The following is a 13378-nucleotide window of genomic DNA, read 5'->3' as shown; positions in this document are numbered from 1 at the left end:
TCCCCGGCATTTCCACTTAACATATTTCCATCCTCTCACGAAATGGAACAAATGGATTATGGCGTCTCTCATCAAGCTGAGTCTGCATTTGATTGCTGCATCCTTTCTATATCTATTGTAAGTAAGAATATGTAGTTTCTGCAAATGTCTTGCTTAAACCCCTTTTATTTAGAAATCTCATTGGCTTGCTCTTTGTGATGGGTATAGGTTAGGGAAAATATGTCCCTTCATATGTGTCCTTCTACAATAAGGTAAAAGGAAGCTGTGATTGGATTTCACCCTGGGTTCATCATTCCTGTCCCTGGGAAAGTAAATGAATAAATAAATAAATAAAAAGCATCATGCAGTCCTTCTGTTTGCCAGAATTGACACTGAGTATTCCCTATAGAGGCCTGACATGGGCTTCAGGTGTTAAGTCCTCTGCATTTGCCCCTATGTCACCAGTGGGCACTGCCGGCTTGAAGAACCTCACTTTTTGGGACGCTACAGTCAAGCAGAGAATATCTGTGGGGACACAGGGGTTGAGGGTGGGAGCAGTGATATAATTTTAATATACAAAAAAATCAATTGCATTTTGATACATTAGCAATGCTGGGGGTTGAGCACTGAATTATCAGACAAAGCTTCTGATTTCTTAGAGTTTACTAAGAAGGTCATTCTTATGTAAAGGAAGAGCTGCTGAGGATACTATAATATTCTAGTCAAAAATAGCATTCTTTCAATGTTTAAGAGGTCCTCTTTCTGAATCAGAAAGAAAGAAACTATGCAAAATCCTGATCCTAATCTGAGGTTTTAAAATCCTTGAGAATTCAAATCCCTGTATCAATCTGGAAAATTTGTTTATTCCTCTCCTTCCATTAATGCATTTCACAACTGCTTCTGAAACTATATTCCACTAGAATATAAACTAGATCATGGTCAGATGGTTTACAGTTCGTTTTCTAAAGGAAACAAGTAGGAAATGTGAGTGAAGAACTTTAAGAAGCTCAAGGCTGAGGAGACGTAAAATTAATTTATCCATTCAACAATCACTCATTGCTTTCCTACAGTGTGTAAGACACTGGGCAGTGCAGAGAATACAAACAATGGAGTAATCTGGAAGAGAAAAATTTCTTGTGACAACTTATCTCTACTCCACCCAGATTTCTTTTTTGTTTAACAAATATGTAATAGGCACAATTATTCAATTATTTCTATGCTAATGAGTTTTCAGTATGCATAAATCTTTTACTGGTTGAGCTGGTCAAAAGGGGGGGGGGCATGATATTTTGGGTGAGAGAGTGAACTTTTCAACTGCAACACCCATTTCATGACCTATAAAAGGCCAACCCTTCTGCCTTGCTGACACTGCTTCCTCTCAGGTTGAGGCTCCCTTCCCTGGGCTGTGGATCTTTCCAGCAATACCATGTCCCTCTCAGTGCGCACCTCTGGGCTGCCCCGGCGGCTGTCTTCCCAGAGTGGGACATCGGGCAGAGCCAGGGGCACGTCTGCTTCCATAGTTGGAAGTAGCTATGGGGGGAGCACCCTTGGCTTTGGAGACAGCTATGGGGGAGGCTTTTCTGCTGCTTCCATGTTAGGTTCTAGTTCTGGCTTTGGTGGTGGCTCTGGAATTTCCTTTGCAGGAGGACTGGGTGCTGCTTATGGGGGAGCCCTGGGAGGTGGCTCTGGAGCCCTGGGAGGTGGCTTTGGAGCCCTGGGAGGTGGCTTTGGAGGCCTAGGAGGTGGCTTTGGAGGCCTGGGAATTGGATTTGGGGGAAGCCCAGGAGGTGGCTCTGCAGGTATTCTCTCTGGCAATGATGGAGGCCTTCTTTCTGGATCAGAGAAGGAAACCATGCAAAATCTTAATGACAGATTGGCTTCCTATCTGGATAAGGTTAGAGCTCTAGAAGAGGCTAATACTGAGCTAGAAAACAAAATTCGAGAATGGTATGAAACACGAGGATCTGGGACTGGAGACCCCGGATCACAGAGTGATTACAGTAAATATTATCCATTGATCGAAGACCTCAGGAATGAGGTAAGAATATGGTTTTTGAGGGGGATTTGGGAACTATTTTTTTATTTTCCTCTTTGGCTATACTAATATTTCACAGTGATAAACCATCTAAAACTTAAGGTACCTTTCAACTTGACTGTATTTGGAGCAATTTCTCATCTCAGGTTATTTAGTTTCATTCTATCATTTATCATAAAGTAACTGTATTTCCACTAACTTTCTGCAAGAAATGTTTCTCAATTTTTAAATAAAATGGTACAAGTATGTCTTCTTTTTAAAAGTTAAACTGCCTTAAACTCTTAATAGCATGTTAATATCACCTAAAAACTCCTTCTCAAAAATATACCCACATAATACTAGTATTTTACAACCCCATTTCATGTGTCTTCCCCTATTTGGCCAGATAATTTCTGCCAGCATTGGAAATGCCCAGCTCATCTTGCAGATTGACAATGCAAGACTGGCTGCCGAAGACTTCAGAATGAAGTGAGTAGAACAAAAGAAAGACTAATGGTAATTGACATGTCTCATCATTTCTTCTTATTCCCTATTTTCCTGCCTTTGTTGATGGCAAATATTTCAAACCCTCTGTAGTTAACACACTCTACACATCTGTTGTTTTGGTAAATTTACGTTGGACATTCTAGGAAGAAAGCTGATTCAAACACAATTCACGTTACATGTCCTTAGGTATACGCTACTTAAACCTAGGGCTATGATCACCACCATGTTTGTAATTTGCTTTTGGCTTATACTGTGACATAGTATTTACACCAATGTCCTAAACCTCAATCTTCCATGTATCAAAATGAATTAATAATGTTTTTGTCTAGAAGTGAGATTATATTTTTCCTGATGACACATACCACTAAAATATTAACCACACACCTATTTTTATATTTCTTCCTCCTCTCCCATATTCCATCCTCCCGCACATAAGGAAGAAACACTAACACTCATTTTGCTCCACAAAATCTCCATGCAGGATGTTGCAGTGGTGATGATCCTCCACCTGTAAAATCTTGGTAAAAGGTATCAGAGAAGTATCAATGTTTTAAATTAAATCATGAATGAAAGTTAAGCAAAAATCTATTTTTTTTTTAAATTTTCAACTGCTTTTAGGATTCCATCAGAAACTCCACCCGGAGAGGGCTACTACTGCCAGGGCAGCCAGCCAAAGGAGAAACTGTTCCCTGGGATGCAGGGCTACTGAGGTTCATGGTAGAGACAGACTGGTAGAAAAGTCTCACCTCACAATTCTTTCACTTCTCTCCAACTGAGTAGTAAATTATTATGAGGAAAAGGAAGGGAAAACGTTAAAAAGGAAACAGAGCATCATATATTACAATGCTGCCACTTTTACGTAATCACACAGGGTGCAAAACAGACCTGAAGATGATGGCAGAGGCCTTATTCAAATGGATGTGTTGACTTCGGAAACTTTTGTGCTTGGTTTTCAGGTACGAGAACGAGCTGGCCCTGCACCAGAGTGTGGAGGCTGACATTAACGGCCTGCGCCGTGTGCTGGACGAACTGACCCTGGCCAGAGCCGACCTGGAAATGCAGATCGAGAACCTAACAGAAGAACTGGCCTACCTGAAGAAGAACCACGAAGAGGTCAGCCAGAAAAGGCAGATTTCTAAGTGGCTTTTTTCCTCCCAAGTTCAAAAATTACAATTTCAAATTTACAAATCCAGAGTTAGAACAGGTATGGATGATACATGATACCCCTGTTAAATTGGCCATTAGTTTTGGATTTCTGAGTGAGTGTATGTGTGGTGGCAGTGGCAGGATTGATAGTGGTTCCCGTTAAAGTTTAACAGATTAGCAGTGCTTTCTGATTTTGTCATTTTGCTCATTAGACAAGGACAACCAGAATTTTAATGGTCCTAACTTAGTGATTTCCAAAAATATAGTATATTTAAAGTTCAAAAACAAGTCTACCAATAATACAAAATGTTATATTTGTGTGAGAAGCTGGTTATGCCCAGTGTAAAACACACAATGAACTCTGGTATGCTGCATAGTATATCAAAAGTTCTGTGTACACAGACATTAATCATGACCCTGGCAATGGGCTTCTCAAGAGCTTTCTACTGGAAGTCAATGACTGATACAAACAGTGTGCAAGCCTTGGCACTGTCTGCAGCCCCAGTTTGGAGGCTGTAGTTGAAGCTCCACTGTACCTTTTCCACTAGGCCTTCTCTTCTTTGTAAAGGCCCTGGATCGCCAAGAAGCAGGGCTAACTCATCCATTTGCCATAGTAGGCACATCCCCTAGGGTCCATGGTAAGTTTAGGGACCCAAGGCAATGCCTTCAGTAGTTTTAAATCAAAAGAAAAGTATGAATTTGTAGATTAAAAAAAGAAGTTTTAATATGTTGTATTATAACAGTACAGCAACGTGGTCATAACATATAACACTTAATGTCTTTTCTGCTGTAAGAGGCCCACCAGAGTTATCAAGGGGCCGGGCGCCTCTCCCTCACTCTCTCGCTCGCTGTTCCCAGGAGCTCCAAAGCTTCCGGGCAGGCGGCCCAGGGGAGATCAGTGTGGAAATGGACGCTGCTCCAGCCGTGGACCTCACCAGGCTCCTCAACAACATGAGGGCGCAGTACGAAGCCATTGCCGAGCAGAACCGTAAGGACGCAGAGGCCTGGTTCATTGAAAAGGTACCACAAGCAAAAACAAAAGGCTTTGACACGTAGGCAGGAAAGACCTGCGGGCGCAGCACGCGCTCACGTCCTTTCGCCCCTCTTTGCCGCGGCAGAGCGGGGAGCTGCGGAAGGAGATCAGCACCAACACGGAGCAGCTGCAGTCCAGCAAGAGCGAGGTCACCGACCTGAGGCGCGCACTTCAGAACCTGGAGATCGAGCTCCAGTCCCAGCTGGCCACGGTAGGGCGCGCACGCGCGGCATCATTTCGACTTCCAAAGAAAACGTGGCACCCACGTTAGTTATAAGGCCACTGGCTGGCCGCCTTCCTCATTGCCATCCCCTCCACTGTTGTGGCCGCCTTCCTCATTGCCATCCCCTCCACTGTTGTATCTGTGCCATCTCCCTCCCACGTGCAGAAGAAATCCCTGGAGGCCTCGCTGGCCGAAGTGGAGGGCGACTACTGCGGCCAGCTGTCCCAGGTGCAGCAGCTCATCGGCAGCCTGGAGGAGCAGCTGCTCCAGGTGCGCGCCGACACCGAGCGCCAGAACGCCGACCACCAGCGGCTGCTGAACGCCAAGGCCCGCCTGGAGATGGAGATCGAGACCTACCGCCGCCTCCTGGACGGCGAGGCCCAAGGGTGAATAGACAGGTTCACGTAGGATGCAAATAACTTCAGTGGCTGACCAGCAGGGGCCGCCTGATGCGCTTGGGGCAACAGAAGGAAGGAGGGTTCTTTCATTGATGGAAAATACCACATCTCCTAACAAGCATACCCTGGATTTCATTTAATGGTCTACACTTTCCAAAGTGGCGTCACCCTTTATCTCGCTTGACAATTCATAAAATGCTGGGATGAATAATGACACCACAGACAGGCATACTGCAAACTGACACTAGAGAAGTCACCCATTAGAGTCCTAGTATCAATGCCCCCATGCTGAGAATGACACCTCACACAACAGCCACCTGAATCACCTCACAACCTACTGCAGTGAACTTTCCAAAAGCAGCAGCAGCCTAGACTAGTGGGAAGACCCCAGGGCTCTAAATCAGGAAATCAAAGTTCTGAGATCAGATCTTCCATTAATTGCCAGTTTGCTTCACTTTGAGAGCCCATTTTAGGCAGAGTTTGAAAATAAAGGTTCACTGCACTAACTGCTTACTCTCAGGGTGCATTATTCAATCACTGTTCATCAAGAAATTTAGAATATCTTCTCTATTTAGCCATAGTGTTATGTAAATTTTTAGCTTAAAGAGCAAACTCTTTATTTCTCCTCCTCCCAGAAAGCATCATGTGGTATCATCCCCCTTGTTTTTTTACAGCGATGGCTTTGATGAGACTTTATATGTGACAGAATCCAAATCTCAAACGCAGTCGATTGATTCCTCTAAAGGTATGCAGACTCCCTAAGAATCACTGAGAATAAGTCAGAATCACACTTATTAATGACTAAAATGATAAGATCTCTTGAATATTGCAGTATTATTAATAATGTAAAATATATTTGCATTCTGGGCCAAGGAAAAATATTTATGTATTCCTGCAGAAAAATGAGTGGATTGTACTGTATGAACATTTCTGGCAACCCAGAAGGAAAACAATCTATTCTACAAAGAAGTGTTATGAGCATCATAGCCACTTTTTAAATTTTTAAAAGGAGAAATATTTTCACTTGTACATAATATGACACTGAATACATTTCACTTTCATTTTCAACAATGCAAAAAGTGCATTGTTTTAGAATGAATGCAAAGTCACTTTTGAAAGTTTAAATTTGGTGGATTATATCTGCCAATATCTAATTTAAAGCTTAAGCTAAACAACAACCAACTTTGGATGAATGTATGAAACACTTACTCTTGCCCCTTTATTCCATTTTTATCTTTAGACCCAACCAAATCCCGGAGAATCAAGACAATTGTGCAGGAAGTGGTGAACGGTGAAGTGGTCTCATCTCAAGTTCAGGAAGAACTAATGTAAAATTTCACAAGATCTGCCCCATGACTGGTTCCTTAGGGATAGGAAATTTACAAGCAGAAATTGTCCCTTTCAGAGTAAGATACCATATTAACTCAATTCTACGTTTGTCTGTTTCATTTTCCTTGGACTCCCTATTCACTTTGAGTCCCTATTGCTCTTCAATTACAAATCACTGTGGCCATGTTGGTCTTTAGAACAAACCAAAATTGCTTTACATCTTTCTGGACCTAGAGTAGCCTTCTAATAAGCTTTCTTTTGGTGACCTGGAACATATTTTAATCACATGATTTTGATCAAGTATTGTTTTAATAAAGTTAAATAAAAGATGAATGGTAATAATATGAAATATGTACCTTCTTAATTCCAACAATGTCAAGAGCATAGAGAGAGGTTTGTAAAACACTAATATAAAGTAGATAAACACTGAGATGAAAATGTCAAGGTTGGAGATTAAGAAGATTCTTTTAGAAGTTCTGCCCTTTTTACATCATCCCATTAAGGTTACAGCAAATTACATTGTCTACTATGGGGATAACAGTTGTCCTGTTCATTTTCTAAGACCTTCTTTGATTCAGTCAAGAAACACTTATGGAATCCTTACAGTATGTAAGAATGGAGACTCAAAGATGAATACGATAGGGTCCTTGCCTAGTGGAGCTCACAATTTAGGGCAGAGATAGACATTTAGTGGGAATGGTGATACAGAGAGGCCACATAGAAGTTAGAAGGACACATGGAGGAAGAACTGAACAATTTGTCAGGGGGCAACTAATTGCTTCATACAACAATCAACCAGGATGGAGCATCTGGGTGCCTTAGAAGGGTTAGCTGTCAGACTCTTGACTTTTCTTTTTTTTTTTTTTTTTTTGGATTCTTGATTTTGATTCAGGTTGTGATCTCAGAGACATGGGACCAAGCCCCACATTGGGCTCTGTGCTGGGAGCAGAGTCTACTTGAGAGTCTCTTTCTCCTTCTCCTTCTGCCCCTCTACCCCCGTATGTGCTCTCGCGCTCTCAAATCAATTAATTAAAAAAAAAAAGAAAGAAAAGAGATCAACCAGGTAGAGAAAAGGAAAAGGGAACAGAGGAACGCATGTGAAAAAAACACAAGGGTATAAACAAACATTGTTTTATGTCCTTTCTCCTATCCAGCACCCGTGAGGCTCAGATTGGGTTTCTATTGGGGTGGATCAGACCCATGAGTCAATAACAGATGTCATGTTCTCGGTTATGGCAGAAGGTGGCCAAAGTCTAGGCTTGAGTAGATGGGGGTTCAATCTGGATTGCCATATTCAAAACTCTAGATGGAAAATAAGAGCAGGATTTAATGATTAAGAGCCTGGGCTCTGAAGCCAGACTGGGTTCAAATATTAGCTCTGTCACTTCATAGCAAGTAACCTACTTGCTGTATGCCTGTTTCCTGATCTTTGAAGTGGGTGGGTTTTGTGGAGATTAAGTGAGGGATTTAAAATACATACATAAAACACTAGGAGCAGTCTCTGGTACATAGCAAGTATTCACTATCTGCATTCTATTATTATGGAGTATATGGAACCAAAATGGGGTGCAGAAGGAAACTGATGAGCAAGGAGTATCAAGAGGAGAAAGGAGAGGGAGGAGTCATGCAAGCCTGGAGGAATTCCTGCACTGAGTGCAAAAGCCCAAAGAAGGTTATTATGCCATTGTAGGTGACTTACTTCAGCATGCAACTTTCTGAAGTGCTCCACTTATCTCCCTATATTATGCATAGCAATTTAACTCTCTGCCTAGCCCTCCCCTTCTAGAATATGTCATAGGAGAACTTTACCTTTTAGGTCCAAAAAGATTATCAAAATCTTTTCCTGAACAAGGTCCATGTAATAAAGGATGCCCCTTTTCTGGTACTCAGAAGTAGTTGCACATAGTTGCTGTTTCAAATAACATCTGTTTTCCTTACAACTATGTCTGACTTGTGTGAGACTCAAAGAAGAAAGGCATTTTGCACAAGGATAAACCCAGCTTATTGGTTCTTAGCTACTATCTTAGTTTTATCAACATTCCTCTTTTTTATCAGCATTTCTCCACTGGGTTCCCTGAGACAATACCTCACTTGCCACATTTTCTCACTCTTTTTTTTTTTTTTCAAACTCTTTTATGACCTCTGAATGTTGGCCCAATCTTCCTGTCCCCTCTCTCTCCACTCATTCCCTAGGTGATCTTAACTAATCCCATGGTTCTAAAATAACCATCTATAACTTATTGTGGTGATCATTTCACAACATATACAAATATTGAGTTATTATGTTGTATACTTGAAACTAATACACATTATTCAACAATTATACCTCAATAAGAAAAAAAAAAAGTAACCTCCTGTGCATTGATTACTTCTTGTGTACCCTCCAACATGGCTCCAGGGATCCCCACATCCTGGTACTCATGCCCCTATGTACAGTCCCCTCCTACAATGAATAGAATAGATCTACTCAAGAAGTGACCCTGTGTGATTTCCTTTTCACAAAAAGCATTTCAATTCTGGGGCACCTGGGTGACTCAGTCAATTAAGCATCTGACTTGATTTCGACTCAGGTCATGATCTCAGGGTCATAAGATCAAGCCCCATGTTGGGCTCTATGCTCACGGTGGAGTCTGCTTGAGATTCTCTTTCTCCCTCTGCCCCTCCTCGCCCTCACCCACACCCATGCTCTCTCTCAAAATAAATAAATAAAATCTTTTTTTTCTAAGGCATTTCAATTCTGGATTGGTTTCTTGGATTGCTCACTTTGAGGGCAGTCATCTGGCCTTAGAGTTACATTACAGGAGAGGAACGCCTGGGTGGCTCAGTGGTTCAGCATCTGCCTTTGACTCAGGGCGTGATCCTGGAGTCCCGGGATCAAGTCCTGCATGGGGATCCCTGTAGGGAGCCTGCCTCTCCCTCTGCCTATATCTAGGCCTCTGTGTGTGTGTGTCTCTTGTGAATAAGTAAATGAATCTTTTAAAATAAATTAAGTTATATTATGGGGGGGGGGGGAACTACCTTTAAAAAATCATTGATATCACAAAATTTCCTATTTAAACTCCAATGGCTAGGATCTAATGGAAGAGCCATCAAACCCAAAATTGCAGTCCTTTCCTAGTAATATCTCAGAATATTCTACAGTCTTCAGTGGGCAAAGGATGCATTAGGTTTATTATATAAGTTCACTTTGCCCTATTCTCACTGCTAAGAAATGCAATTAGCACAACATCCTTATCATGAGATTCCAGCCCTCATTCACTAAACCACAAGCCCTAATTCAACACAGATGTAAAGGGTCTTTCTGGACTCAGGAATTAATGAACTGCAGAAGTGATAGATCTATCTTTAAAGAAAATAACTTATGGGATCCCTGGGTGGCGCAGTGGTTTAGCACCTGCCTTTGGCCCAGGGTGTGATCCTGGAGACCCTGGATCGAATCCCACGTTGGGCTCCTGGTGCATGGAGCCTGCTTCTCCCTCTGCCTGTGTCTCTGTGTGACTATCATAAATAAATAAAAATTTAAAGAAAAAGAAAATAACTTATAAGAAAAAATCCAAGTACAGGATCAGACAATAAAAGACAAGCATATTGTTCATGATTATTTTGAAATCTAAACCTTTACAGATTAAAATGGTTACTTTTTATATGTATTTGTTGTATTTACAGGCTACAGAAAGGTCTGGAAAATATTGTATATACTAAGTTGTTACAGTGGTTATCTCCAGGAAATTACCAAGGACTTTGAAGACTATTCTTCTGTACATTTTCTTCTGTACATTTCTTAAAATGCTTAACAAAGAGCGTGTATGACTCTGATAATTAGGGAAACCATGAATTTTAATTATCCAGAACAAATGGGTTTGCAAGTCGGTCCCTACAGAAGAGAACTATCTAAAAAACAACCCTAGGTTGCCAAATCAGTCACTTCTTTAGGCTTTGTAAGAGTGCCACCTACTGGAATCTCAGAAAGTTAACTTAAAAAAATTAATCCTGCTTTTGAAGCCACTTGTGATATGTTTGAACTAGAAAGTTTACTTTTTTTTTTAGAGTGAGGGAGTGAGGGGGTGGGAGGGGCAGAGGAAAAAGAGAGACAGAACCTCAAGCAGGCTCCATGGCCAGCGTGGAGCCTGACACAGTGTGCAGTCCCACAACCCTGAGATCATGACCTGAGCCAGAATCAAAAGTTGGATGCTTAACCAACCGACTGAGCCACTCAAGCATCCCCTAGAAAGTTCACTTTTTAAAGTTCACTTTTAAAAAAGAGAGAGAGAGAGGTAAGGGCACCTGGGTGGCTCAGTCAGTTAAGCATCTGCTGTCAGCTCAGGTCATGGTCCTAGAGTCCTGGGACCAAGCCCCACATAGACTCCTTGTTCAGCGGGGAGTCTGCTTCTCCCTCTCCCTCTGCCTGCCGCTCCCCCTGCTTATTTTCTCTCTCTCTCTCTCATAAATAAAATCTTTAAAAAATAAAAAATTTAAAAAGAGAGGTAAAGAAAAGACAAAAAAAAAGCAAACTTTTTTACAAGCATCAACTTAATAAATTAACATGTTCTTACTTAAATAATGAGTGGCATTAGTTTCCAAAAAGTCCACCAGTAAGGAGGCAAGTTGTCTTAAGACATAAAGAATAAAGGTTGTGATTATTCAGAGTTTAGAGAACCAGACAATCTGAACTACTCAAGCTTTTAAAAATATACTCAAACATCAACTGAAAAATCTATTCACATAGCTGAGAAAATGACTTTTTATGAGCTAATGTTTCTTTAAAAAAAAAAGATTTATTTATTCACTTTAGAGAGAGAGAACATGAAGAGGGGAGAAGGGGAGGGAGAGAGAAACTTTAGCAGACTCCTTGCTGAGCTTGGAGCCCAATGTAGGGCTTAATCTCAAGACCCTGAGATCATGACCTGAGCTGAAACCAGAGTTGGATGGTGACTGCGCCACCAAGGAGCCCCACTAATAAATGTTTCTTAGGACTTGGAGCTAGACCTAAGATTTAAATGTCATAAACTTAAAATGAAACTAAAAAATATTAGTGTCCTAATTGAACATACCCTCTTCATCCCATGCCACTTCCCTGGCTGAACTTGGCTGGTCAAAATATGTGCATTTTAGTTGTCAGCTTGGAACGCATCTCCTAAAGTTATAAACACATGAAATTTCTGCTAAGATAAGTGTATCCTTTTTGGAATATTTCATTTATTTGTAAATACCATGGGATTTTTTTTAAAAAAAATGATTAAGGCTGCAATTTCATATTTCAAATGAACAGAGCTGCAAATACAACTTTTTTTTAACAAGTTGAAGTGTAATTTTTAATTTTTTAAACAATGATTAGTTGGTATATTTATGTATACATGCAGGGCATCATATATTCATTTATTTGTATATACATTCATTTAACCAATATTTAGCACCAACTATATGTAAGTCTTAATATATTCTATTGAAAATAACCAGTTTTGGGGATCCCTGGGTGGCGCAGCGGTTTAGCGCCTGCCTTTGGCCCAGAACGCGATCCTGGAGACCCGGGATCGAATCCCATGTCGGGCTCCCAGTGCATGGAGCCTGCTTCTCCCTCTCTTTCTGTGTGTGACTATCATAAATAAATAAAAATTAAAGAAAAGAAAATAACCAGTTTTTATGAACTAAAAGTAAATACATGATAAAGTTTCATACATTATTCTCCTTGGTTGCCTCGGTGCAAATAGAATAGGGCGAGTTGTCATCATTTTTAATTGGCAAAAGTGTCATTGCTCCACACACGATAAATGTGATTATTTAACAGAAGTGTGAGGAGGCTTAGTCAATTCCTTTTGGAAGACTGACACCTCTTCATTTATTTTTAGGAGTTTTAGAAGTTTTTAAAAGGAGCAACTCACACTGTTAAACAGGCATTTTCAGGGCAATTTTTTAAGATTTTATTTTTTAAGTAATCTCTATACACAAAACATGGGGCTCGAAGTTACAACCCCAAAATCAAGAGTCACGTGCTCTGCTTACTGAACCAGTCAGGTATCAGGGCATATTTTTAAATTATAATATTCTTAAATATTTAATCACATTTTACGTCACATCTTTCATTATATTAAGGTACTTTCAAGATATTTTAAAATGTTTTCACTGAACACCCATTTTACACAACCTCATGTGCTGATTCTGGAATGACAAAGTAATTTTAATGTTAAACTTTCCTATCTTATCTAATAAGTAACTGAGTAGGTAGATAAATAATAAGGTAAATTTCCATCACTGTTTAAAAAAAAAAAAAAACATGTACAATCAGCATCTCATCCAGAGATGATTCTGAAACCAACACTGCAGAATTAGATCCAGACTAACAAAGAATTCATGTCAGTGTGCTATAGACAACGCAGAATAAAGAGGCCCAGCTTCCCTGTCTCATTAACCAGAGGCTGGGGGTGAAGAAAAGTCGCCCAAGAAGTGAGGAAGGTGAGAGAATCAGACTCAGTTCCCCAGTGGAGTCTTCTGCAGTAGACTCTGGAAGGTGTTTTTACAGCTTGCAGAGCTGGAAGGAGCAAGAACTGAATGCTAACCAGTGGGAAGATGAGTATTGCTCTAGGGGAAGGTAGGTCTTAGCAGGGAGGGGAGCCTGATGAACATTTTAGTCATCATTATCACCATCATCATCTGTCACCTCCAGGGTACACAGCCAACAGCTGCGTGACAGAGATCATTCGAGGAGTTAAAAGGACAATCTAACTTCGCAATTGCCCAGGTACAAAGCTAAA

General features: G+C 40.8%; 1 protein-coding gene and 1 long non-coding RNA gene across 3 annotated transcripts in view; one reads left to right on the top strand and one right to left on the bottom strand.

Moving 5' to 3' along the window:
* LOC140606715 (uncharacterized) overlaps positions 1-13378 on the bottom strand; it is a 51306-nt gene that overhangs the window by 6004 nt on the left and 31924 nt on the right. The window lies entirely within an intron of this gene.
* Positions 1373-6957, top strand: KRT12 (keratin 12). The gene is made up of 8 exons (XM_072780489.1): positions 1373-2017; positions 2400-2482; positions 3457-3613; positions 4505-4666; positions 4765-4890; positions 5068-5288; positions 5975-6045; positions 6541-6957. The coding sequence occupies exons 1-8, from the start codon at positions 1406-1408 to the stop codon at positions 6630-6632; spliced, it is 1524 nt and encodes a 507-aa protein (XP_072636590.1). The 5' UTR covers positions 1373-1405; the 3' UTR covers positions 6633-6957.

This window comes from Canis lupus, chromosome 16, assembly GCF_048164855.1.
Source record: "Canis lupus baileyi chromosome 16, mCanLup2.hap1, whole genome shotgun sequence".
Lineage (NCBI taxonomy): Eukaryota > Metazoa > Chordata > Mammalia > Carnivora > Canidae > Canis > Canis lupus.
The sequence above is the reverse complement of the archived record's forward strand: the minus strand, read 5'-3'. Positions and strand labels throughout refer to the sequence as shown.